Below are 26,853 nucleotides of genomic sequence, written 5' to 3'. Positions count from 1 at the left end.
GCGAGGAGGGGCGGGGCCAGCGGGGCGGAGCCGACCATTGCGGGCTAATGGTGGGGGGGGGAGCCGGGCTGGCTCATTTAGGGATATAGCGGGGGGGAGCCGGGCTGGCTCATTGAGGGCTATGGGGGGGGAGCCGGGATGGCTCATTGCGGGCTATGGCGGGGGGAGCCGGGCTGGCTCATTGAGGGCTATGCGGGGGGAGCCGGGATGGCTCATTGCAGGCTATGGCAGGGGGAGAGGTGTAAGTGTAGGATACTGGTGCGCCATGCTGGGAGCACTGGTGGGGCCCGAGGGCAGCCAGCCCCACTGCATGTTCCAACCATTCCCATCCCAATCCTAATCCCAATTCCCATCCCAGTCCCCATCCAATCCCAGTCCCAAACCAAATCCAATCCCATCTCCATCCCAATTCCATCCCCATCCCAGTCTCAATCCCCAATTCCAATCCCAATCCAGGCCTCTCCGCTCTCTCCAGTCTGTTTATTGGGGGTCGGGGCTGCGCGGGGACATCACCGGGACGCGGGGGACACACACACGCGTGCCCCCCCCCACCCCCCCACCCCCGTCCCTCCATCACCGCGGATCCCCCGTTCCCGACTCGGGGCTCCCCCAATCCTCCTCCTCTACTTGTTCTTCTTGAAGAAGCTGAAGCGCTTCTCCCTCTCTTTGCCCTCGCGGGGCCGGGGCGCGGGGGGCCCCTCGGGGGCCGGGGGGGTTGGGGGGGGCATGCTCAGCGCCCGGGGGGGCCCCTTCGCCCCCCCAGCATCCCGCAATCCCGGCGATCCCGCCGCCGCCTGGATCACCCGCAGCCACGTGCTCATCTCAGCCTGGGGGGGGAAACGGGGGTCACTGGGGGGGAAACGGGGGTCACGGGGGGGGGGGGAGAGAGTGGGTTTTGGGGGTCTGGGGGGGGGCCTGTGAGGAGGGGGGTGTCTCTGTGCCCCCCCAGGCACCCCCCTCACCTCATCCTTAGCCTGGAACAGGTATTCCTTCCCATCGCTCAGCCTGAAGGGGGGGGGGGAAACAGGTCAGCCCCCCCCTGTACCCCCATGTCCCCCCCAGCCCTGGGGCTCTGTGTCCCCATATGTCCACACCATGACCCTCCTCAGCTCCCCCTTGTACCCCCATCCCTACCCCTCCATGCTCTGTCCCCCCATGTCCCCTATTGTCCCCTCCATGTCCCCCCAGGCCTGTCCCCCCATATCCCCCCATGGCCCCTATTCTCACCTCCACGCCCTGTCCCCCATGTTCCCCCCTCCTGTCCCCTCATTTCCTGTCCCCCATGCACCCCGTGTCCCCTCATTTCCTGTCCCCCATGCACCCCGTGTCCTCTCATTTCCTGTCCCCCATGCCCCCTGTGTCCCCTCATTTCCTGTCCCCCAAGCCACCCCTGTGTCCCCCCATTTCCCGTCCCCCGACCCCCAGCCTGAAGACGTATTTCCGTTTCCGGTAGGCGAGGGCGGGTCCCCCATTTCCCTGTCCCCCACGTTCCCCCTTGTGTCCCCTCATTTCCGGTCCCCCATGCCCCCGTGTCCCCTCACTTCCTGTCCGCCATGCCCACCCCGTGTCCCCCCCTTTCCCGTCCCCCGTACCCCAGCCTGAACACGTGTTTCCGTTTCCGGTAGGCGAGGGCGGGCTGGCAGCGGGCCCCGCGCAGGTTGGCGGCCGGTTCCCCGTGGAACGGAGCCCCCGCGCCGGCCCCGCGCGCGTCCTTGTGGAAGCTCAGGCTGCCCCCGCGCAGCACGCAGTACAGGCCCTGCCAGGACCTGCCGGGGGGGGCCCAGAGTCAGGACACCCCCCCGGTACAGCCCTGCCGGGGCCTGCGGGACCGGGAGACCCTCCTACCCCCCCGCCAGGGCGGGGGGGGGGGGGGGGGGGGGGGGGCGGGGCCGGGGGACCCTTAATATACGCGCGCTACGATGGGGGCGTGGCCTGCAGAGGGGGCGTGGCTATCAGACCCAGGGGGTCTGGTCACGTGAGGGGGCGTGGCCACCAGTGAGGGGGCGTGGCCAGCGCCTGGGAGCCCATGGGGGGCTCTGGGGTTCATGGGGGGCTCTGAGGTTTCTTGGGGGGGGGTCTGGGGTCCCAGGGTGGGCTCTGGGGGGCATGGGAGTTCAAGGGGGGGTCTTGGGGGCTATGGGGGGGTCTGGGGGTTCATGGGGGGGGATCTGGGGGTCCCAGGGGGTGTCCCAGTTTTTTTTGGGGGGGCATCTGGGCATCCATGGGGGCTTTAGGGGGGGCTATGGGGGGGTCTGAGGGTCCTGGGGGGGGGTCCAAGATCTTGGGGGGGGGCTCTAGGGGTCCGTGATGGCGTCTGGAGGTCCCAGGAGGAGGTCTGAGTCTTTTGGGGGGCTCTGAGGGTTCATGGGGGGGGTCTGAGGTTTTTTGGGGGGGGTCTGGGGTACACGGGGGGCTCTGGGGGTCTCAGGGGGTTCCCATTTTTTCTGAGGGGGGTCTGGGGGTCCCAGGGGTGCTGTCCGATTTTTTGGGGGGGCCCTGGGGGGTCCCATTTTTTTGGGGTTACCTGTTGGCCGCCCTCTTCCCGGGGGCCTCCAGCTCCTGCTTGCGGCAGAGCCCGCCCTCCAGGCTGGGGGGGGGGCGCGGGGGGGGCCCGGGGGGGGGGCAGCGTGGCCGCCTGCGGGGGGGCCGGGGGGGGCCCTCGCTCCTGCGCCCCGTTGGGGACCTGGGGGACAGAAACAGGGAGGGGAGGGCTAGGGGGAACCTCCTTTTTTTGAGAGGGGGGGCACCCCCAGACAGTGCTCTGGGCCCCCCACGAAGAAAAGGGGGTCCCCGCAGTTATTGGGGGGGGGCGGCACCTGGGGGGGGGCGGCGCTGTCGGGGCTGATCCCGTTCACGGCCGGGGGCTCCGGGGGGCGGCTCCGCGGGGGGGGGGGCCTGGGGGTGGAGAGGGGGGTGAGCATGACCCCCCCCAAACCTCTGTGACCCCCCCCCAGCCCCCCATGTCCCCCCCCAGACCCCCGTGACCCCCCCAAACCCCCATGTCCCCCCCCAGTGACCGCCCCCCAGCCCCTCATGACCCCCCAAACCCCTTTGACCCCCCTCACCCCCGTGTCTCCCTGACTCCGTTCTGGATCTCGGGGGGCAGTGTCGGGGGGGCCCCCCCGGGCTGGGGGGGGGCAGGAGGGGGGGTCGCTGCCTTCTTCTTCCTCGCCGCCTCCTCCTCCTCCTCCTCCTCCTCGCGGCGCCGGCGCTGCCGCTCGCGCTCCTTCTGCTCCAGCTGGGGGGGAAACGGGGTACGGGGGGGTCACGGCTGCACCGAGAGCCTCGGGGGGGGCCTGGGGGGGTCACGGCTGCACCGAGAGCCTCGGGGGGGGCCTGGGGGGGTCACAGCTGCCCCGAGAGCCTCGGGGCTCGGCCTGGGGGGGCCTGGGGGGGTCACGGCTGCACCGAGAGCCTCGGGGCTCGGCCTGGGGGGGTCTCAGGGGGTCACGGCCGCAGCGAGCGTGCCGGGGCTCGGCCCTCACCGTGGTCAGGCGCTGCAGCGCGGCGAATCGTTCCTCCCAGGCGGCCGCCGCCTTCTGGAAGCCCTGGTGGCGCTTGATGAGCTTCTCCACCTCGGCCACGCTGGCCCCGAGCTCGGCCGAGCGCAGCAGCGGCTCCTGACTCGCCAACCAGGCCTCGGCCACGCCGGCGTCGCGCCCGAACATCAGAACCTCCAGCACTGCCGGGCGGGGACGCCGGATGGAACCCCCAGAGGTCCCCGAAGGTCCCCAGAGGTCCCCAAGGTCCCCAGATCCCCCCGGCTCGGCGCTCACCGATCTGCAGCCAATCCATCTTCTCCTGCCAGCGGGCACCGATGTCGCGGCGACGATCCTGCAGCTCCGAGAGCTTCGCCGAGATCTGAGGGGACGTCACAGGGGCCGTGGGGACGCGGGGACACGCGAGGACACGCACGGGGACAGGGGCGGGAGGTCCCACCTTGTCGGCGGCGTAGTGGCCCTTGTGGAGCAGCGCGGTGCCCATGGCCACGCAGGCCTCGAAGCTGTCGGCTCGCGCCTCCACCTCCGCCTTGATGCTCTGGTGGTTCTTGATGAGCAGGTCGGCCGCGGAGACGTCCCTGGCCCGGGAAGGGACACGGTCAGCAGCCGCGGGCCAGCGCCGTCCTGGCCACATCTCCGACCCCAACTCCCTCTCCATCCCCATCTCCATCCTCATCCCAACTCCATCCCCATTTCCATCTTCATCCCAGCTCCCTCCTCAACTGGATCTCCAACTCCAGCTCCATCCCAGCTTAATCTTGACCTCCAACCCCAACTGCATCTCCATCTTCCTCCCATCTCCATCCCCAACTCAATCTTTACCTCCACCTCCATCCCCACCTCCATCTCCATCTCCATCCCCATCTCCATCTCCACCTCCATCCCCATCTCCATCTCCACCTCCATCCCCATCTCCATCTCCACCTCCATCCCCACCTCCATCTCCATCTCCATCCCCATCTCCATCTCCACCTCCATCCCCACCTCCATCTCCACCTCCATCCCCATCTCCATCTCCACCTCCATCCCCATCTCCATCCCCATTTCCATCCCCATCCCCATCCCCATCTCCATCCCCATCTCCATCTCCATCCCCATCTCCATCTCCATCCCCATCTCCATCCCATCTCCACCTCCACCCCCACCTCCATCCCCATCCCCAGCTCCGTGGTCCCTCACCGTGGCCGCTCCCGCCCCTCGATCTGGAGCCGGACGCCGTCCATCCAGAGCAGCAGGTCCCTCACGGCGCGCAGGAAGCGGAACTGGGCGACGGTGTCGAGCAGGAGGCGCCGGCGGCCCTGGCTGCAGCCGCGCAGCTCGCTCCAGGCCTCGCTCACCGCCTGCTCGTGGCGCCGGATGTCGGCCGCCTTGTCCCCGGCGTAGGCCTTGGCCAACCGCGCCGCGTCCTCCTGCACCTGCCGCACCTGGGGGGGCACCGCACGCGCCGCGTTGTGCCGTGGGGCTGTGCCGCGCGGCGCCAGGCCCGGCCACCGCGCCTCCAGGGGACCGAGAAGGCCGAGGGCGTCCTGGCTTGGAGCAGAAACGGAGCCCCCAGCAGGGCCAGGGAGGTTCTTCTCCCTCTGGTGAGACCGACCCTCGGATCGCGGGGTGGGTTCTCCCCAAGGAGGATGTTGAGGCTCTGGAGCGAGGCCGGAGAAGAGCCCGGAGCTGGGGAAGGGGCTGGAGAAGGAGCCCGAGGGCCCTGGGGGGGTTTCTCCTGGAGAAGAGGAGCCTGAGGGGAGGCCTCGTGGCTCTTTCCCTGCGAGGAGCTCGTGGAGAGGAGGGAGCTGGGCTCTGCTCCTCAACCCAGGGGCCGCCACGAGAGGGAACGGCCTCGAGCTCCACCAGGGGAGGGTCAGGATGGCCAGCAGGATGGAATATTGCACGGCAAGGGCCCTGGGGCGCTGGGACAGGGAGGGGGCTGAGTCCCCAGCCCTGGGGGGGTGTGAGGGTTGAGCAGACGAGGCGCTGGGGCCGTGGTTGATGGGAAGCGGCCGCGCGGCTCACCTGCGCGCTGAGGGCCTGGATGTCGTGCTCGTAGGCGCAGTGCATGCGCTGCAGGGCCTCGGCCGTGTTGAGGTCGCGGCCCAGCTCCTCCGGGAGCTGCTGCTGCTTGTGCTGCACCCGCGCCAGCGTCTGCCGGGCGTCGTGGTAGAAGCGATGCAGCTCGAAGGAGGCGGCCAGCATCTGCGAGCGCGTGTCCATCAGCTCCAGCAGGTCGGCCCAGGCCTCGTTGAGCGCGTCCTTCCACTCGGCCACCGTGGCGTTCTCAGAGTGGCCGGCGGCGATCAGGGCGTCCGCCAGCGCGTTGGCCGCGTCCACGCGCTCCTGCCCGATGCTGCTCGTGTCCCGAGAGAACTCCCGGAACTTCTCCCGCAGCATCTGCGGCCCAAACGGGGACAGCGGCCATGGAGGGGACGCGGGGACACCGCCGGGGGGAGCTGGGGACGCCTCGGAGCAAGGAAGGGACCCAGGGACACCTTGGATGGGACCCAGGACACCTTGGAGGGGACTCGGGGACATCTTAAAGCGAGGAAGGGACCTGAGGACACCTTGAAGGGGACCTGGGGACACCTTGGAGAAGACCCAGGAACACCTTGGAGGGGACCTGGGGACACCCAGACCAGGGAGGGGACCTGGGGACACCTTGGATGGGATCTGGGGACAGCCAGGAGGGGACCCAGGGACACCTTGGAGGGGACTTGGGGACACCCAGAGCAGAAAGAGGACCGGGAGACAGCAGAGAGGGGACCTGGGGACACCTCAGAGAAGGCCCAGGGACACCTTGGAGCAAGGAGGGGACCCAGGGACACCTTGGAGAGGACTTGGGGACACCCAGAGCAGAAAGGGGACCAGGAAACAGCAGGGAGGAGACCTGGGGACACCTTGGAGGGGACCCAGGACACCTTGGAGGGGACTCAGGGACACCTTAAAGCAAGGAAGGGACCCGAGGACACCTTGAAGGGGACCTGGGGACACCTCGGAGAAGACTCAGGGACACCTTGGAGGGGACCTGGGGACACCTTGGATGGGATCTGGGGACACCTTGGAGGGGACCCAGGGACACCTTGGAGGGGACTTGGGGACACCCAGAGCAGAAAGGGGACTGGGAGACAGCAGAGAGGGGATCTGGGGACACCTCAGAGAAGACCCACGGACACCTTGGAGCAAGGAGGGGACCCAGGGACACCTTGGAGGGGACCCAGGGACACCTTGGAGAGGACTTGGGGACACCCAGAGCAGAAAGGGGACCAGGAAACAGCAGGGAGGGGACCTGGAGACACCTTGGAGCAAGGAAGAGACCCAGGGACACCTTGGAGGAGACCTGGGAACACCTCGGAGAAGACCCAGGGACACCTTGGAGGGGACCTGGGGACACCTCGGAGAAGACCCAGGGACACCTTGGAGGGGACCTGGGGACACCCAGAGCAGGGAGGGGACCTGCGGACACCTTGGATGGGACCTGGGGACACCTTGGAGCAAGGAAGAGACCCAGGGACACCCTGGAGGAGACCTGGGGACACCTTGGAGAAGACCCAGGGACACCTTGGAGCAAGAAATGGACCCAGGACACCTTGGAGGGGACTCGGGGACACCTTAAAGCAAGGAAGGGACCCGAGGACATCTCAAAGGGGACCCAGGGCCACCTTGGAGGGGACCCAGGGCCACCTCGGAGCAAGGAAGGGACGCGGGGCCACCTTGGAGAAGACCCAGGGCCCCGAGGGAGGGTCCGAGGCCCCCCCAGGCCGGTCTCTCCCCTCACCGTGACGTGCTCGTAGTCCTGGCCCAGCTCGTGGGACGCGGCCACCACCTCGCGCTCTGAGATCCACTGCTCCAGGTCGTCGAGGTCGCGCCGCAGCTGGCAGAGCCGCAGCTGCTCCTGCAGCGCCGCCCGCCGCTCCTCGGCCAGGTCCTTGAGGCCCGCGTAGAGCTTGTCCACCTGCGCCTGGCGCAGCCGCAGCCGCTCGCTGCGGGAGGGACAGGGGACCGCGTGGGGCGGTGGGATTGGGGACGGGAGGACACAGGAACCCGCTGAGATGGTGGGATTGGGGATGGGAGGACACAGGAACCCGCTGAGATGGTGGAATTGGGGATGGGAGGACACAGGAACCCGCTGAGATGATGGAATTGGGGACGGGAGGTGGTGGTGGGACATGAGGACCTTGTGGGTTGATGGAATTGGGGATAGGAGGACACAGGAACCCACTGAGATGATGGACGTGGGGACGGGAGGTGGTGGTGGGACATGAGGACCTGCTGAGATAACGATTATGGAGATGGGAGGCGGTGGTGGGATACGAGGGCCTCGTGGATTGATGGAATTGGGGATGGGAGGACACAGGAACCCGCTGAGATGATGGAATCGAGAACAGTAGGTGGTGGTGGGACACAGGACCTCGTGGGATGATGGAATTGGGGATAGGAGGACACAGAAACCCACTGAGATGATGAAATTAGGGATGGGAGGTGGTGGTGGGACACGGGAACCTGCTGAGATAACAATTATGGGGATGGGAGATGGTGGTGGGACACAAGGACCTCGTGGGATGATGGACTTGGGGGTGGGAGGCCACGGGAACCCAGTGAGCTGACGGAATGGAGAAGAGGAGGTGCTGGTGGGACGCGGGGAGCGTCGGGGCGGTGCCGCACCTCTCGGGGTGGCCGCCGTCGGCCAGGCTGCGGCTCTGCAGCGAGAGCTGCTGCAGGGTGCGGGCGTAGTCGCGCAGCGCCTGCTCCAGCCCCAGGTGCTTGCTGACCATGGCCTGCGCGCTCAGCTCGTCCTGCGGCGACAGGGCCGTGAGCGGCGGCGGCGGCGGCGCCGCGGCGGGGCCGGGGCCGCGAGGCGGGGGTCCCACCTTGGCCTTCTCCTGCGCCATCATGTGCAGCTCCTGCTCGCCCATCCAGGCCTCGGCCTCGGCGGCGTCGCAGTAGAACTGCTGGGCGGCCAGCGCGCGCTCCAGGCGCCGGTGCCGCAGCTCCGCCTGCAGCCGCAGCTCCCGCCACGCTTCCCGCAGCTCCTGCACCCGCTCGGCCGCGCCGCCCTGCTCCCCGCGCCGCCCCAGCAGCTCCGAAACGCGCCGCTCGTGGCCCTGAAGCTCCTTCTGCAGCGTCTGCGGGGCGCGGGGTCAGTTTGGGGGGGGCCGGGGATCCCCCCGGGGCCGCAGGAGCCGCAGGAGCCGCCCGCTCACCTGGTTCTTCTTTATGAGCAGCTGGACAGACGGAAGGTCCTTCCCGTGGTCCATGGACGCAGCCAGCGGCCGCCGCTCCTGCACCCACAGCTGCGGCGAGACGGGGGTCAGGGAGGCAGCGGGGAGAGGATTTGGGGGTGAGGGATGCAGCGGGGCGAGGATTTGGGGGTCAAGGAATCATCAGGGTGAAGATTTGGGGGTCAAGGATGCAGCAGGGCGAGGGTTTGGGGGTGAGGGATGCAGCGGGGCGAGGATTTGGGGGTGAGGGATGCAGCAGGGAGAGGATTTGGGGGTGAGGGATGCAGCAGGGCGAGGATTTGGGGGTCAAGGAATCATCAGGGTGAAGATTTGGGGGTCAAGGATGCAGCAGGGCGAGGATTTAGGGGTGAGGGATGCAGCAAGACGAGGATTTGGGGGTCAAGGAATCATCAGGGTGAAGATTTGGGGGTCAAGGATGCAGCAGGGCGAGGATTTAGGGGTGAGGGATGCAGCAAGACGAGGATTTGGGGGTCAAGGAGGTCAAGGATGCAGCAGGGCGAGGATTTGGGGGTGAGGGATGCAGCAGACGAGGATTTGGGGGTGAGGGATGCAGCAAGGCGAGGATTTGGGGGTCAAGGAATCATCAGGGGGAAGATTTGGGGGTCAAGGATGCAGCAGACAAGGGTTTGGGGGTCAGGGACGCAGCAGGGCGAGGATTTGGGGTTCCACGATGCTTCCCACTCACGATCTCATCCTCCAGGTCGCGGTTGAACTGATGCTCCTCCTTGGAGGCGAGGAGCTTGCGGCGTCGCTCGCACAGCGGCTCGCGCAGCGCCTCGAACTGCTCCTCCACGGCTCGCACCTGGCCCAGCACCTCGGCCGCGCTGGCGTCCTCGCGGCTCAGGGCCTGCGCCTGCGCCCGCATCGCCGCCACCTCCTTCTCCCGCAGCACCGTCTGCGTCTCCAGCATCTGTCGGGGCGCGGGGGGTGACCCCAGTCCTGCAGGCCCCAGCCCCGCCCCCCTGATCCTGCAGGCCCCATCCCTGCACCCCTGATCCTGCAGGCCCCATCCCTGCACCCCTGATCCTGTAGGCCCCAGCCCTGAACCCCAATCCTGCATCCTCTGCACCCCAATCCCGCATCCCCATCCCCTGCACCCCAATGCTGCATCCCCTGCACCCCTAATCCTGCAGGCTCCATCCCCTGCACCCCAATCCCATCCATTCCCATCAATCCCCTGCACCCTAAAACCTGCAGACCCCATCCCTGCACCCCAATCCCGCATCCCCTGCACCTCAAATCCCATATCCCCATCCCCTGCACCCCAATTTCGCACCCCTAATCCTGCAGGCCCCATCCCTGCACCCCGATCTCGCCCCCCAACCCCTGCAGGCCCCGTCCCTGCACCCCGATCTCGCCCCCCAACCCCTGCAGGCCCCGTCCCCGCACCCCAGTCTCGCCCCCCAACCCCTGAAGGCCCCATCCCTGCACCCCAATGTTGCCCCCCAACCCCTGCAGGCCCCGTCCCTGCACCCCAATCTCGCCCCCCAACCCCTGCAGGCCCCGTCCCTGCACCCCAATCTCGCCCCCCAACCCCTGCAGGCCCCATCCCTGCACCCCGATCTCGCCCCCCAACCCCTGCAGGCCCCATCCCTGCACCCCGATCTCGCCCCCCAACCCCTGCAGGCCCCATCCCTGCACCCCGATCTCGCCCCCCAACCCCTGCAGGCCCCATCCCTGCACCCCGATCTCGCCCCCCAACCCCTGCAGGCCCCATCCCTGCCCCCCAATGTCGCCCCCCAACCCCTGCAGGCCCCGTCCCCGGCCGCGCGTGGGAACCTGCTGCCGGTTGAGGAGGATGTTGGCGCCGGTGAGGTCGTTGCCGTAGCCGTCGTGGCGCAGTTGGGCGCGGACGCCCTCCAGCCAGGCCCGCAGCGCCGCGCACGACTGGGCGCAGAGCTCGGCGCGATTGGCCTCGAAGAGCCGCCGCGCCTTGGTGCGCGTCGTGGCCTCCAGCTCGTCCCACAGCGCCCGCAGCTCCGACAGCTTCTCCGTGGCCACCGGAGCCAACTCCGGCTTGGCCGACGCCAGCTGCTGCCCGTCCTGCGGGCAACGGGGAGGCGGGGGATGCAGGGACTGAGGGCCCCGCGGCCTCCCCGGCTGCGTCCCGCGCTCCCACCTTCTCCATCTTGTCCAGCCACCCCCGGTTGGCGGCCAGCTCGGCGGCGAAGGCCTCGTGCTTCTGCCACTTGGAGTGCAGGTTCCGCGCCTCCTCGTAGGAAACGTCCTGGGCCGTCAGCATCTTCTCGTTGATCCAGAGCGTGAGCTGCCGCGGGAGCAGGGACATTGTGGATTGGATCCCATCCCATCCATCCCATCCCATCCCATCCCATCCCATCCATCCCATCCCATCCCATCCCATCCATCCCATCCCATCCCATCCCATCCATCCCATCCCATCCCATCCCATCCATCCCATCCCATCCCATCCCATCCCATCCCATCCCATCCATCCCATCCCATCCATCCCATCCCATCCCATCCCATCCCATCCCATCCCATCCCATCCCATCCATCCCATCCCATCCATCCCATCCCATCCCATCCCATCCCATCCATCCCATCCCATCCATCCCATCCCATCCCATCCATCCCATCCCATCCCATCCCATCCATCCATCCCATCCCATCCCATCCCATCCCATCCCATCCCATCCCATCCATCCCATCCATCCCATCCCATCCCATCCCATCCCATCCCATCCCATCCCATCCCATCCATCCCATCCCATCCATCCCATCCCATCCCATCCCATCTCATCCCATCCCATCCCACCCCATCCCATCCCATCCCATCCCATCCCATCCCACCCCATCCCATCCCATCCATCCCATCCCATCCCATCCCATCCCATCCCATCCATCCCATCCCATCCATCCCATCCCATCCCATCCCATCCCATCCATCCCATCCCATCCATCCCATCCCATCCCATCCATCCCATCCCATCCCATCCCATCCATCCCATCCCATCCCATCCCATCCCATCCCATCCCATCCCATCCATCCCATCCATCCCATCCCATCCCATCCCATCCCATCCCATCCCATCCCATCCCATCCCATCCATCCCATCCCATCCATCCCATCCCATCCCATCCCATCTCATCCCATCCCATCCCACCCCATCCCATCCCATCCCATCCCATCCCATCCCACCCCATCCCATCCCATCCATCCCATCCCATCCCATCCCATCCCACCCCATCCATCCCATCCCATCCATCCCATAATCAGCCCCCTCACCTCCTGCCCGTCCTGCAGGAACCGCTGCAGCTCCCAGTTATCCCGCAGCCGCTCCAGCAGCTCCTGCGCCGCCTCCCGGTTCCTCCGGTGCCTGCGCCGAGGGCCGGCGGTGAGGGCCGAGCCGGGAACGCCGGATCCCGATCCCAGCACCGGGCTCCCTCACCTTCTCTCCACGGAATCCACCATCTCCTGCACCTTCTCGGCGTGGACGCTGCCCTCGGCTACCAGCTTGCGCCCGGTGGCCACCAGGCCCTGGACGCGCTCCCCGCTGGCTTCCATGGTGGCCAGGAAATCCTCGTGCTTCTTGACGGCGGCTTCGGCTCCCGCCAGCGTTCCGGGCCTCTCCGTGTGGGACAGGGCGTATTCCTGCGGGAGCAGCGGGTCGGGGCTCGGCGCCGCTCCCTCTCCCGGCGTTCCCGGCGTTCCCGGCGCTCGCGGCTCACCTGGGTGCTGAGCGCTCCCTCCAGCTGCTCGGCGTCGCGCAGGAAGAGCCGGAAGGCCAGGGCCTGCGCCAGGAGCTGCTGCCGGTTCTCCCACATCCTCGCCAGCTCCTCCCAGCCCGTGTCCAGCGCCTCCAGGCGCTGCCGCAGGAAGAGGTGCTGCGCGTCGCCGCGCTCCCGCGTCACCTCGCCGCCCACGGCCCGCGCCGCGCGGTAGTCGTCGCCGTAGTGCGCGATCTCCTTGCCGATGCTCTCGTGCTGGCTCAGCAGCCGCTCGGCTTCGGCGAGGGTGGCCGGCACGTCTTCGGAAGCCACGGCCGTCTGCGTGCGGGACAGCCAGGCCTGCAGCGCCGCCAGGTCCCGCAGGAAGCCTTGCAGCTTGCTGGCCTCTCCCAGCGACTCCTCGCGGCGCCGCAGGCTGCGGCAGAGCTCGTCCCACACGGCTTCGATCCCCGACAGCCGAGCCAGGATTCCCGGCTCGCGCTCGGCGCGTTCGGCCACCAGCTTCTCCGCCTCGGCCCGCAGCTCCCGCACTTTGCCCTGGATGGCTTCCAGGTCGCGCTCGACGCCGGAGAGCTTGCGCTGCAGGGCCGTGACGCCCGCCAGGTCGTTCCCCAGCCCTTGCGTCGACTCGATCACCTTCGTCTTCTCCCACATCCAGGCCGTGGTCTCGTCGCATTCCAGGTGGAAGTTCTGGATGGTCAGCGCCGACGTCAGCGCCTCCTTCTTCTGCTCGGCCAGCGCCCGGAACCGCTCCCACCTGCGGGGCAGCGCGGTCAGGGAGGACCCACCACAGCCCGGAGAACCCCGAACAGCCCGGAGAACCCGTCCCTGCTTGGAGGATCCCAGCCTGGAGAACCCGTCCCGGCCTGGAGAACTCATCCCAGCCTGGAGAACCCTTCCCAGCATGGAGGATCCATCCCTGCTTGGAGGATCCCAGCCTAGAGAACCCATCCCAGACTTGAGGATCCCAGCCCAGAGAACCCATCGCAGCGTGGAGAACTCATCCCAGCCTGGAGAACCCATCCCTGCTTGGAGAATCCCAGCGTGGAGAACCCATCCTGGCCTGGAGAACCCATCCCGGCATGGAGAACCCATCCCAGACTTGAGGATCCTAGGCCAGCCTGGAGAACTCATCCCAGACTTGAGGATCCCAGCCCAGAGAACCCATCCCAGCCTGGAGAATCCAGCCCTGCTTGGAGAACCCACCCCAGCTTGGAGGATCCCAGCCTGGAGAACCCATGCCAGACATAAGGATCCTAGCCCAGCATGGAGAACCCCAGCCTGAAGAACTCATCCCAGACTTGAGGATCCCAGCCCAGAGAACCCATTCCAGCCTGGAGAATCCAGCCCTGCCTGGAGAATCCCAGCCTGGAGAACCCATCCCAGCCTGGAAGATCCCTTCCTGCAGAACCCATTCCATCCTGGAGAACCCATCCCAGCCTGGAGGATCCCAGCCCGGAGAACCCATCCCAGCCCGGAGAACCCATCCCAGCCTGGAGAACCCATCCCAGCCTGGAGGATCCCAGCCCGGAGAACCCATCCCAGCCCGGAGAACCCCCCCTGGCTCCACCTTGGGAGGTTCAGCGCCCGCTCCCACCTGGAGTTGAGCTGCTGGCGGGTGTCCCGGATGCTCTCCTGGTTCCGCTGGTCGGTGTCCAGGAGCTGGCGGGCGATGCGGTTGACGGAGGCCACGCGGGACGCCAGGTTGTTCATCTCCGGCTCCAAGGTCTCGAAGCGCTGCTGCACGACCTCCAGGTCCTCCAGCTTCTCGGGGATGTCCATGGCCTGGAGCCACTGCTCCTTCTCGCCCACCCAGAGCGCGCAGGCGTCCGCCTCGCTCCTCATGGTGTAGAGGCTGAGCGCGGCCTGCAGCTCCTGCCGGCGCCGTTCGGCGCGCGCCGCCAGCTCCTGGTAGCGCGTCTCCAGCGCCGGCAGCCGGGCGGCGGCGCCGGGAGCGTCGGCGAAGGCGGGAGGCAGGGAGCCGGCCTGCTGGCGGAGCGCGTCCACGGCGCGGCGGTGGCTCCGCACCTCCTCCTGCAGCTCGCGGTGCTGCCGCTCCAGGCTGCGCGTGGAGTACTCGTCGTGGCCCAGCTCCGGGCTGGACACCAAGCGCAGCGCGTCCTCCAGCCACGCTTCCGTGTCCGCCGCCTCCGCTTGGAACTGGAAGAAGCCGACGGCTTCCCGCAGGCGGCGTTCGCGCCGGCTCGCCGACTCGCTCAGCGCTCGCCAACGTTCCTCCAGCTCCCGGATCCGTTCGGCTACTTCGGTCGCTCCCAAGCGGCCTTCGGCTACCAAGGCCCGGCCCTGGGCCAGCGCCTGCTCCAGCGGCCCCGCGCGCCCGCTCAGCTCCCCGCGGAAGGCGTCGTGCTGGCTCAAGAGCCGCAGGGAGCTGGTGAGGTCGCGGCCGACGTCTTCCGAGGAGAGAAGGCGCTCCTGCTCCCGCATCCAGGCCTCCTGCTCGCCCGTGTCCCAGAAGAACTTCCAGAAGCGGCGCGACTCCTCCAGGCGGGCGCGGCGCCGGCTCGCCAGCTCCACCAGCTCCCGGTAGCGCCACTCCAGCGTCGCCACCCGCTCCCGCACCACCGCGGGGTCGCAGGGCTGGTAGCCTGAGGGCAGCGGCACACACCGAAGCGGAGTTTTGGGGGTTCAGGGGCGGCATCTGAGGGATTTGGGGGGTTTGGGGCACCCTGGAGGTGGTGGGATTGCCCCAGGGCCTTTGCACTATCCTGCGTTTCATGAGTCGCAGGGTTTTGGGGTGCCTGGATTTTGGGATGCCCATCTCCGTCCCCATCTCCATCCCCATTTTCATCTCCATCCCCATCTCGGGGTGCCCCAGGTCTTGGGGTGCCTGGTTTTCAGGGCGCCCCAGGTTTTGTGGTGCCTGGTTTTCAGGGTGTCTGTGTTTCGGGGTGCCCCAGGCTTTGGGGTGCCCGGTTTTCAGTGCGCCCCAGGTTTTGTGGTGCCTGGTTTTCAGGGTGTCTGTGTTTCGGGGTGCCCCAGGCTTTGGGGTGCCCGGTTTTCAGGGTGTCTGTGTTTTGGGGAGCCCCAGGCTTTGGGGTGCCTGGTTTTCAGGGTGTCTGTGTTTCGGGGTGCCCCAGGTTTTGTGGTGCCTGGTTTTCAGGGTGTCTGTGTTTTGGGGAGCCCCAGGCTTTGGGGTGCCTGGTTTTCAGGGTGTCTGTGTTTCGGGGTGCCCCAGGTCTTGGGGTGCCTGGTTTTCAGGGTGTGTGTGTTTCGGGGTGCCCCAGGCTTTGGGGTGCCCGGTTTTCAGGGTGTCTGTGTTTCGGGGTGCCCCAGGTTTTGTGGTGCCTGGTTTTCAGGGTGTCTGTGTTTCGGGGTGCCCCAGGTTTTGTGGTGCCTGGTTTTCAGGGTGTCTGTGTTTCGGGGTGCCCCAGGTTTTGTGGTGCCCGGTTTTCAGGGTGTCTGTGTTTTTGGGTGCCCCAGGTTTTGGGGTGCCCGGTTTTCAGGGTGTCTGTGTTTCGGGGTGCCCCAGGTTTTGTGGTGCCCGGTTTTCAGGGTGTCTGTGTTTTGGGGTGCCCCAGGTTTTGGGGTGCCTGGTTTTCAGGGTGTGTGTGTTTCGGGGTGCCCCAGGCTTTGGGGTGCCCGGTTTTCAGGGTGTCTGTGTTTCGGGGTGCCCCAGGTTTTGGGGTGTCTGGTTTTCAGGGTGTCTGTGTTTCGGGGTGCCCCAGGTTTTGGGGTGCCTGGTTTTCAGGGTGTCTGTGTTTCGGGGTGCCCCAGGCTTTGGGGTGCCTGGTTTTCAGGGTGTCTGTGTTTCGGGGTGCCCCAGGTTTTGGGGTGCCTGGTTTTCAGGGTGTCTGTGTTTCGGGGTGCCCCAGGTTTTGGGGTGCCTGGCTTTCAGGGTGTCTGTGTTTCGGGGTGCCCCAGGTTTTGTGGTGCCTGGTTTTCAGGGTGTCTGTGTTTCGGGGTGCCCCAGGTTTTGGGATGCCTGGTTTTCAGGGTGCCCCAGGTTTTGGGGTGCCTGGTTTTCAGGGTGTCTGTGTTTTGGGGTGCCCCAGGTTTTGTGGTGCCCCGTTTTCAGGGTGTCTGTGTTTCGGGGTGCTCACCCTGCCCGCTGGCGGCGAACCTGGTGGCGGCGGCGCCCACCGCCCGCACCCTCTCGGCCTGCGCGGCCACGTCGGCCTCGAGCAGCAGCTGCAGCTGCAGCAGCGCGTCCACCCCCAGCAGGTGCTTCCCCAGGTCCTGCGACTGCAGCCGCGCCTGCAGCAACGGGGGGGGATACGGGTTGAGGGGGGCCCTACTGCACCCCCAAGCCCAAAACACTCGGGGGGGACCCCTGGCCTTTGGGGGTCCCGCTCCCCTCTACCCCCCGACCCAGGATACGAGGAGCTTGGGGGGGATCCTCAGTCTGAAGAATTTTGGGGTCCCAGCCCCATCGTCCCCCGCCCCAGGGAGCTGAGAAATTTGGGGTCCCCACTCTGAGGGGTTTGGGGGTCCCATTCTGAGGGGTTTGGGGGCCCCACTGCTCCCTATTCCAGGACCCAAGGGGTTTGTGGGGTCCCCAGTCCGAGGGATTATGGAATCCCACCCCCAATTCCAAGACCTGAGGGCTTTCGGCGTCCCCACTCGGAAGGATTTTGGGGTCCCAGCCCTATTGCCCCCCACTCCAGGGAGCTGAGGGGTTTGGGGGTCCCACTCCAAGGAGTTTGGGGGTCCCGCTGCCCTCTACCCCCTGACCCAGGACACGAGGAGCTTGGGGTGTCCCCAGTCCAAAGGATTTTAGGGTCCCACCCCCATTACCCCCCACTCCAGGCAGCTGAGGGGTTTGGGGGTCCCACTCCGAGGGGTTTGGGGGTCCCACTCCCCACTGCCCCCTATTCCAGAACCCCCATCGAAGGGATTTTGGAGTCCCACTCCCAATTCCAAGACCCGAGAGCTTTCGGGGTCCCCCCTCTGAAGGACTTTGGTGTCTCAGCCTCATCGCCCCCGCTCCAGGGAGCTGAGGGGTTTCGGGGGTCCCCAGTCTGAGGGACTTTGGAGTCCTCTCCCCCCAGTTCCAAGACCGCAGGGCTTTCGGGGTCCCCCCTGCGCAGGGTTTCGGGGTGTCAGCCCCGCGGCCCGCTGACCTCCATCTCAGCCATCCAGCCCATGAGGTGCTGGAGGTCGCGCAGCATCCTCTGCAGCTCGAGGTGCAGCAGCAGCCGCTCCCGGCGGGCGGCGACCGCGGCTCGCAGGGAGTCCCAGAGCCGCACGACGTTGTCGCGACGCGCCAGGACGCGGCCCAGGTCGTGGTAGCGCTCGGCCTGCAGCTCGGCCGCCACCGCGCTCACCGCCTGCACGCGCTCGCTGTACGCCTCGATGTCCGTCTCGATCGCCTCGTGCTTCCGCACCGCCGCCTCCACCGCCGACATCTCCGTCCCAAAGTTGTCCTGGGAACACAGAAAGCCCTCCGAGTTGGACCCCAAAACCCCCCAGAGAGCAGGGACCCAAAACCCTCTGAGTTGGACCCAAAAACTCTCTGAGTTGGACCCAAAAACCCTCCAGAGAGCAGGGACCCAAAAACTCTCTGAGTTGGACCCAAAAACCCTCTGAGTTGGACCCAAAAACCCTCTGAGCTGGACCCAAAAACTCTCTGAGTTGGACCCCAAAATCCCCCAGAGAGCAGGGACCCAAAAACCCCCTCTGAGTTGGACCCCAAAACCCTCTGAGTTGGACCCAAAAACCCTCCAGAGAGCAGGGACCCAAAAACTCTCTGAGTTGGACCCAAAAAAAACCCAGAGAGCAGGGACCCAAAACCCCCCAGAGAGTGGGGACCCAAAACCCCCTCCGAGCCGGACCCAAAAAAACCCTCTGAGTTGGACCCCAAAAACCCCCAGAGAGAACGGACCCCAAACCCCTCTGAATTGGACCCAAAAAAACTCTGAGTTGGACCCCAAAACCCCTCTGAGTTGGACCCCAAAAAACCCCCGGCCACTGGGGGGGGATATGGTGGGATTGGGACTCCCCAACCCCCTGGAATGGGGACCCCAAACCCCTTGGAATGAGGGCCCCAAACCCCTTGGAGTGAGGGCCCCAAACCCCTTGGAGTGAGGGCCCCAAACCCCTCGGAATGAGGGCCCCAAACCCCTTGGAATGAGGACGCCGAACCCCTTGGAATGAGGACGCCGAACCTCTTGGAATGAGGGCCCCAAACCCCTTGGAGTGAGGACCCCAAACCCCTTGGAGTGAGGGCCCCAAACCCCTTGGAGTGAGGGCCCCAAACCCCTTGGAGTGAGGGCCCCAAACCCCTCGGAATGAGGGCCCCAAACCCCTTGGAATGAGGACGCCGAACCCCTTGGAATGAGGACGCCGAACCTCTTGGAATGAGGGCCCCAAACCCCTTGGAGTGAGGACCCCAAACCCCTTGGAGTGAGGGCCCCAAACCCCTCGGAATGAGGGCCCCAAACCCCTTGGAATGAGGGCCCCAAACCTCTTGGAATGGGGACCCCAAACCCCTTGGAGTGAGGGCCCCAAACCCCTTGGAATGAGGGCCCCAAACCCCTTGGAATGAGGGCCCCAAACCTCTTGGAATGGGGACCCCAAACCCCTTGGAGTGAGGACCCCAAACCCCTTGGAATGAGGACGCCGAACCTCTTGGAATGAGGGCCCCAAACCCCTTGGAATGAGGGCCCCAAACCTCTTGGAATGGGGACCCCAAACCCCTTGGAGTGAGGACCCCAAACCCCTTGGAATGAGGACCCCAAACCCCTTGGAATGAGGACGCCGAACCTCTTGGAATGAGGGCCCCAAACCCCTTGGAATGGGGACCCCAAACCCCTTGGAGTGGGATCTCCCAGCCACCTCAGTTCCCGGGGTGGAGGGTGATGGGACAAGGACCCCAACCCCCTTGGAGTGGGACCCCAAACCCTTGGGATGAGGCCTCGGGGGGCAGCGGGGGGTCTCTGGGGTTGACCTGTGCCACGAGGCGCTGGTTCTCGCTCAGCCACGTCTCCCTCATGGCGGCTTTGCGGTCGAAACGCGCCGCCAGCTGCTCCAGCTTCTCCTGGCGGATCAGCTCGGTGCGCAGCGCCAGCTCCCGCTCGTGTTCCGCCTTCTCCAGCTGCTCCCACGCCTGCTGGGACGGACCCCGGCTCAGAGAAGGCGGCTCCGGAGCCGTCCCGGCCCCATCCCTGCCCTCCATCCCACCTTGTTGATGTCGGAGATGAGCCGCCCTTCGCGGGGAACGTAGACCTTCTGGTTGTTGCTTCGCATCCGGCTCTGAACACTGAACAGCAGAACCTCCAGGTTCCCCTTCTCCATGAACCTGGGGGGCAGCGGAGACAGCACCGATGGGATGGGATGGAGATGGAGACGATGGAGATGGAGACGATGGAGATGGAGACGATGGAGATGGAAATGGAGATGATGGAGATGGAGACGATGGAGATGGAAATGGAGATGGACACGATGGAGATGGAGACGGAGACGATGGAGATGGAGACGATGGAGATGGAGATGGAGATGGAGATGATGGAGATGGAGACGATGGAGATGGAAATGGAGATGGACACGATGGAGATGGAGACGGAGACGATGGAGATGGAGATGATGGAGATGGAGACGGAGACGATGGAGATGGAAATGGAGACAATGGAGATGGAAATGGAGATGATGGAGATGATGGAGATGGAAATGGAGATGATAGAGATGATGGAGATGGGGGTGATGGGGATGGGGATGATGGAGATGATGGGGATGGAGATGGAGACGATGGAGATGGAGACGATGGAGATGGAGACGATGGAGACGGAGACGATGGAGATGGAAATGGAGATGATGGAGATGGAAATGGAGATGATAGAGATGATGGAGATGGGGATGATGGGGATGGGGATGATGAAGATAATGGGGATGGGGTCTCACTTGGGGGGCTTCTCGACGGTGCGGTAGGCGCTGAAGGCCTGCAGCTGGTTGCGGACGCCGGGCAGCGCCTGCGCCAGGCGCCGATCCTTCAGGACGAGGATGGTGCGAGCGATCCAGGCCAGCAGCTCCCCGGCCAGCGCCTCGTAGCGCCCCACCAGCACCTCGGCCGCCCGCGCCGCATCCAGCACCTGCGGCACCACGCGGCCTCAGCCCGGCTCTGCCGCCCTCCCGTCCCGTCCCGTCCCCTAACCCCTAATCCCATCTGCACCTTCCCCACGCGCTTCCCCTCCACCGCCAAGGCTTTCATCTTGGAGAAGTAGTGGTAGAAGGTGGCCACGTAGGTGATGATGGATTTCTCGTCCGGCTGATCCACGTTGACGTCTGTGGGAGCGGCGGGGGGGGGTCAGCGCTGCCCCACGGCGCCCCGCGGCACCCCCCACGCCCCCGGACGCTCCGCACCCTCGGGATCCAGGAGCTTGGTGAGGCCCAGCTCGCGCTCGGCCAGGTTGAAGGCGCTTTGCAGGTTGTAGTGGGCGTTGCAGCGGCGCAGGGCGTCCATGTCCACCAGGTCCGGCCTGGGAGGCAGGAGACGCTCAGCCCCACGGCCCCCTGCCCCGCAGCTCCATCCCGCGCCCCGGGAATCGCACCCCACGTCCCGCACCCCCACCTCAAATCCCATATCCTGCACCCCACAACCCACACAGACGTCGCTGGGTGCCCCACGGCCCCTGCCCCACGGCCCCACCGGTGCTTGTGGATGATGGCGTTGAAGGCCAATCCATCCCTCCAGCTCGTGGTGAAGTTGTGCACGTTCACGTTCGGGTACCTGGGGAGGGAGGGGAGCTCAGAATGGGACCCCCAGAACCCTCCAGACCCCCTCAAAACCCTCCCAAGACACTCCAGGACCCCCCAAACATCCCCTCAGAGCGCCCCGAGACTCTCCTAGACCTCTCAGAGCCCCTCCAGGACCCCTCGAAATCCCTCTCAGATCCCCCCAATGCCTCCTAGATCCCTCAGAACCCCCCCAAGACCATCCAGGATCCCATAGAAGCCCCCAAAGGCCCCCTCAGAGCCCCCCAGGATGTCTCTGATCCCCCCCCCAGCTGCTCACCCTGCCGTTTTCATCTGGCACCAGAGCAGCAGCGCGTCCTTAGCCGATTTCTTCTCCCGGTTGTCCTCAGTTTCCACACTGATGTCCTGAATCTGGAGGGGGGCAGAGTGGGGTAAGAGAGGAACCCCCTGGGGCCGATTCCAGACCCCCCGGGGCAGATTGTGGACCCCTGGGGCAGGTTCTGTGGCCTCCAGGGCAGATTCTGGGATCCCCAGGGCAGATTCGGATCAGATCCTGGATTCCTGGGGCAGATTCTGGATCCCTGGGGTAGAACCCAGACCCCTGGGGCAGATCTGGAGCGGATCCTGGATCCCTCAGGCTGATTCCAGAGCATAACCCAGATCCCTGGGGCAGATTTCAGACCGCTGGGGCAGATTTGGAGTGAATCCTGGACCCCTGGGGCAGATTCCAGACCCCTGGGGCAGATTCCAGAGCAGCTCCTGCATCCCCGGGGCAGAATCCAGGCCCCTGGGGCAGATTCCAGACCCCTGGGGCAGATTCCAGAGCAGCTCCTGCATCCCCGGGGCAGAATCCAGGCCCCTGGGGCAGATTCCAGGCCCCTGGGGCAGATTCCAGAGCAGCTCCCGGATCCCCAGGGCAGAATCCAGGCCCCTGGGGCAGATTCCAGCGCAGCTCCTGGATCCCCGGGGCAGAATCCAGGCCCCTGGGGCAGATTCCAGACCCCTGGGGCAGATTCCAGAGCAGCTCCTGCATCCCCGGGGCAGAATCCAGGCCCCTGGGGCAGATTCCAGGCCCCTGGGGCAGATTCCAGAGCAGCTCCCGGATCCCCAGGGCAGAATCCAGGCCCCTGGGGCAGATTCCAGACCCCTGGGGCAGATTCCAGAGCAGCTCCCGGATCCCCAGGGCAGAATCCAGGCCCCTGGGGCAGATTCCAGACCCCTGGGGCAGATTCCAGCGCAGCTCCCGGATCCCCGGGGCAGAATCCAGGCCCCTGGGGCAGATTCCAGACCCCTGGGGCAGATTCCAGAGCAGCTCCCGGATCCCCGGGGCAGAATCCAGGCCCCTGGGGCAGATTCCAGGCCCCTGGGGCAGATTCCAGAGCAGCTCCCGGATCCCCGGGGCAGAATCCAGGCCCCTGGGGCAGATTCCAGCCCAGCTCCCGGATCCCCGGGGCAGAATCCAGGCCCCTGGGGCAGATTCCAGACCCCTGGGGCAGATTCCAGCGCAGCTCCCGGATCCCCGGGGCAGCCTCCGGGGCGGCACCTGGAAGCGCAGGATGATGGTCCAGACGAGGCCGAGCGTGAGGCGGTGGTTGCCGTCCACGATGTCGTGGGAGCCAACGTTCTCGAGGTGCACGCGCTGCTCCTTGAGGAACTGCAGCGCCTTCTCCACGTTCTCCAGGCAGTGGATCCGCATCCGCCCCTTCGTCGGCTTCGGCTGCGCCAGAAACGGGGCTCAGCGCAGCCGGAACGCCGGGAATCGCGGGGATGGGGGGGTCCCAGGAATGAGGGTAGCCGGGGGGTGCTGCCGCGTTTTGGGGGGCCCCCGCTCACCAGCTGCTCCCCCGAGAGCACCTCGAGCAGGCGCAGCAGGAGGCGCCCGTCGCGCAAGTCGCTGTAGAGGTCGGAGAGGCGGCAGGTCCCGCGCGCCAGGTGCGAGTTCACCCACTTGGTGAAGGTTTTCTTCTGCACCGCCTCGCGCTCGTCTGTCGGAAAAGGGGGTTCAGAGGTGGGGGGACCCCAAAACCCGGGCAGGGAGACACGGGCAGGGACACCAAAACCAAACAGAGACCCCCCGCCTAACCCAGCCAGAGATCTCCAGAGCTTGAGGAACCCAAGAGGAACCCCCAGGCCAACAAAGAGGGGGGTCAGGAGTGGGGGGGACCCTGAAACGGGGCAGGGAGACGCAGCCAGGGACCCTAAAACTAGCCAGGGATCCCCAAAATCTGGCCACGAATCTCAATAGGGACCCTAACCCACAAGGAGCCCTCCCTAAACCCAGCCAGGGACCCCCAAACCCAGCCAGGGTCCCTAAAACTAGCCAGGGATGTCCTGAGACCTGTACAGAGACCCCAAAACCTGGCCGTGAACCTCAACAGAACCCCCTAACCCACCAGGAACCCCCCCAAACCCAGCCAGGGACCTCAAAACCTGGCCCTGAACCCCAACAAAGACCCCCAACCCACCAGGGACCCCCATACACCCACCAGGGAGCCCCAAAACCCAACCAGAGACCCACCCACCCCCACTCCCAGCCAGAACTGGGGGGTCAGGCCACCCCCAACCCCAGGAGCTCTGGGTCCCCGACCCCCCCTACCCCCCAACCTCTTGGTCCCAGGTGTTGTGCCTTCCCCCCCCCCCGATGTGGGGGGATTTGGGGGGCTCAGCCCCAGCGCCAGCCGTGCCCGGCGCCGGATTAGAGGTAAGAGGATTGGGGGGAGCACGGGGGGTCCCGGGGGGGGGCAGAAGGGGGGTTTGGGGGGTCACGGAGAGGGACTGGTGTGTTGGGGGAGTCAGAAGGGGGGATTGCAGGGGCCATAAAGGGGGAATTGGGGGGATTGGGGGGGTCATAAGGGAGGATTGGGGGGGAATTAGGGGGTTTGGGGGGGCCATAAGGGGCGATTGGGGACAACAAGGGGGGGAACTGGGGAGTTTGGGGGTCACAGAGGGGGATTGGGGGGCATAAAGGGGGATTGGGGGAAATTGGGGGGAGAATTGGGGGTTTAGGGGTGCATAAAGGGGGATTGGGGGAAATTGGGGGGAGAATTGTGGGTTTAGGGGGGCATAAAGGGGGATTGGGGGGGAAACTGGGGGGAGAATTGGGGGTTTGGGGTGGCCTCAGGGTGGAGTTGGGGGGTCACAGAGGAGATTTTGGGGGGAATTGGGAGTTTTGGGGAGCATAAAGGGGTATTGGGGATCACAAGGAGGAGACAGTGGTTTCGGGGTGCAGGGTGGGGCAGTTTTGGGGTGGGGGGGACAGTTTCAGGGAGGCTCCTGGGAACCTGGGGAGCAAGGGCGGCACCGGGACACGCTGGGCGGGAGCGAACACGCGTGTGCGAGCACCCCGGTTCTCTGTCCCGTCATTTTGGGGTTCCCCCTCTTCCCACCCCCCCCCCCATTTCCCCTCCATTTCAGCTCCCCCTCCTTCACCCCCCCATTTTTGTTCTCCCCCCCATCCCAGTCTCTCCCCTCCCCATTCTCCCTCCATTTTGGGGTCCCCTTCTTTCCCAGCCCCCCCATTTTTGTGCCCCCCCCCCCTTTTCCCAGGGTCTCCCCCTCCGCATTCCTCCCCACTTTTGGGGGTCCCTTCTCCATTCCCACCCCCCCAGTTTTTTGGGTGCCCCCCCCCCTTTCCTCCCCATTTTCAGGTGCCTCCCCCATTCCCACCCCCCCAATTTTTTGGGGTCCATTTTCAGGGTGCCCTTCCCTTGATTTCCACATTTTCCCCCTTTTTCCCTTGATCCCTTTTCCGACATTTTCTCTTTCCCAGCTTCCCCCTTTCCCGCCTTTTTCCCCTTTCCCGCCTTTTTCCCTTTTCCCGCCTTTTTCCCTTTTCCCGCCTTTTTCTCCTTTCCCGCCTTTTTTTCCTTTCCCGCCTTTTTTCACTTTAATGGGGGACCCTTTAATCCCTCCCCAATTAGGGGGTGCCCTATCCCACTCCCACCCCCTTTTTCGGGGTGTCCTTTCCTTCATTTCCACCTTTCCCCCTTTTTCCCTCGATTCCTTCCTTGACGTTTCCCCTTTTCCGCCTTTTCTTTAACGGGGACCCCATTTTCACCCCCATTTTCGGGGTCCCCCCACGCCTCCTCATTCCCAGCCATTCCCCATCCCATTCCTCCCCCATTTTGGGGTCCCCCTCCCCATTTTTGAGTCTCCCCCCCATTTTGGGGTGCCCTCCTTTCCCATTCCTCCCTCAGTCTTGGGGTGCCCTTCCCCATTTTGGGGAGCCCCCCATTCCCCCCCATTTTTGAGTCCCCCCCATTTTTGAGGTCCCTCATCCCATCCCTCCCACATTTTTGGGATCCCCCCCCATACCTCCCCATTTTGGGGGTGTCCTCCCCCTTTCTGGGGTGCCCCTCCCCATCCCTCCCCCATTTTTGGAGTCCCCTCCATCCTCTCCCCTCCCCATTTTTGGGGTCCCCTCCCTCATTTTGGGGTTCCCCATCCCATCCCTCCATCATTTTGGAGTCCCCCCTCATTTTTGGGGGTCCCCTTCCCATCCCTCCCCCATTTTCGGGGTGCCCCTCCCCGTCCCATCCCTCCCCCATTTTTTGGGGTCCCCTCCCCATTTTTGGGGTCCCCCATCCCTCCCCCATTTTTGGAGTCCCCTCCATCCCCATCCCTCCCTCATTTTGGGGTCCCCTCCCCCATTTTTGGAGTCCCCTCCATCCCCATCCCTCCCTCATTTTGGGGTCCCCTCCTCCATTTTTGGGATACTCCCTCATTTTTCGGGTCCCCTCCCCCATTTTTGGGGTCCCCCATCCCATCCCTCCTTCATTTTGGGGTCCCCTCCTTCATTTTCGGGGTCCCCCATCCCTCCTCCATTTCTCGGGATCCCTCCCTCATTTTTGGGGTGCCCCTCCCTATCCCATCCCTCCCCCATTTTTGGAGTCCCCTCCATCCTCTCCCCTCCCCATTTTTGGGGTCCCCTCCCTCATTTTTGGGGTCCCCCATCCCATCCCATCCCTCCCTCATCTTGGGATCCCCTCCCCCATTCTTGGGGTGCCCCTCCCCATCCCTCCCTCATTTTGGGGCCCCCCTCCCCCATTTTTTGGGGTACCCCCCCCATTTTCAGGGTCCCCCCCGTACCGGCCAGGGCCTTGATGCGGGAGCGCTCGAAGCGCCGAGCGGAGCTGCCCTCGGGGTCGCCGCCCTCCTCCTCCTCCTCGCCCCCCTCCCAGCGGTTGTTGACATCGCAGGGGGGGCGAGGCAGCTCCAGGGGGTCGTAGGGGGGGGGGGACAACATGGCGGCTGGGGGGGGGGTGCTGCTGGTCACCGGGGGGGGCCTGGAATGGGGAGGAGAGAGAGAGAGGTTATTGGGGGGTCCTGGAATAGGGGGGGCACGATTATTGGGGGTCCTGGAATGGGAGGGGGAGAGAGGGAGCAGTTATTTGGGGTCCTGGAATAGGGGGGGCAGTTATTGGGGGGGGGTCCTGGAGCTGACGGCGGGGGCACAGAGCATGGGGGGGGGCAGTTATTGGGGGGTCCTGGAATGGGGAGGAGGGGGGGGGGGGGCGGTTATTGGGGGGTCCTGGAATGGGGGGGGCAATTATTGGGGGTCCTGGAATAGGGGGGGGCAATTATTGGGGGTCCTGGAATGGGAGGGGGAGAGAGGGAGCAGTTATTGGGGGTCCTGGAATAGGGGGGGGCAGTTATTGGGGGGTCCTGGAATAGGGGGAGGCAGTTATTGGGGGGTCCTGGAATAGGGGGGGGCAGCTATTGGGGTTGCTGGAATAGGGGGGGGCAGTTATTTTGGGTCCTGGAATGGGGGGGAGAGAGGGAGCAGT

The 26,853-nt window shown here is 65.7% G+C and overlaps 1 protein-coding gene across 1 annotated transcript; it reads right to left on the bottom strand.

Annotated features, from left to right (window-relative positions):
* Nucleotides 1–432: 432 nt before the first annotated feature.
* On the bottom strand, nt 433–26,312 carry LOC138735004 (spectrin beta chain, non-erythrocytic 2-like). The gene is made up of 34 exons (XM_069882856.1): nt 26,156–26,312; nt 22,901–23,052; nt 22,611–22,784; nt 21,387–21,478; nt 21,021–21,101; nt 20,735–20,850; nt 20,544–20,656; nt 20,276–20,463; nt 19,559–19,676; nt 19,326–19,484; nt 17,500–17,802; nt 16,480–16,633; nt 14,016–15,024; nt 12,419–13,175; nt 12,139–12,341; nt 11,976–12,066; nt 10,848–10,994; nt 10,508–10,771; nt 9,414–9,638; nt 8,690–8,779; nt 8,357–8,611; nt 8,151–8,281; nt 7,264–7,468; nt 5,508–5,882; nt 4,680–4,924; nt 3,940–4,078; nt 3,777–3,861; nt 3,486–3,682; nt 3,066–3,238; nt 2,761–2,895; nt 2,525–2,683; nt 1,593–1,766; nt 963–1,005; nt 433–827 (listed from the first exon to the last, which is right to left on the bottom strand). The coding sequence occupies exons 1-34, from the start codon at nt 26,310–26,312 to the stop codon at nt 624–626; spliced, it is 7,113 nt and encodes a 2,370-aa protein (XP_069738957.1). The 3' UTR covers nt 433–623.
* Nucleotides 26,313–26,853: the final 541 nt, after the last annotated feature.

The sequence above is a fragment of the Phaenicophaeus curvirostris genome, unplaced genomic scaffold (assembly GCF_032191515.1).
Source record: "Phaenicophaeus curvirostris isolate KB17595 unplaced genomic scaffold, BPBGC_Pcur_1.0 scaffold_371, whole genome shotgun sequence".
Lineage (NCBI taxonomy): Eukaryota > Metazoa > Chordata > Aves > Cuculiformes > Cuculidae > Phaenicophaeus > Phaenicophaeus curvirostris.
Note: the sequence above shows the minus strand (reverse complement) of the source record. Positions and strands in the feature narration are given on the sequence as shown.

Excerpts from the sequence above, each read along its gene's own strand:
- LOC138735004 (XM_069882856.1), bottom strand. The coding sequence starts at position 26,312 with ATGTTGTCCCCCCCCCCCTACGACCCCCTGGAGCTGCCTCGCCCCCCC. Across the intron at positions 20,464-20,543 it reads AGGGGAAGCGCGTGGGGAAG|GTGCTGGATGCGGCGCGGGC; the intron begins GTGCAGATGGGA and ends GTGGTGCCGCAG. Across the intron at positions 7,469-8,150 it reads GACGGCGGCCACCCCGAGAG|CGAGCGGCTGCGGCTGCGCC; the intron begins GTGCGGCACCGC and ends TCCCTCCCGCAG.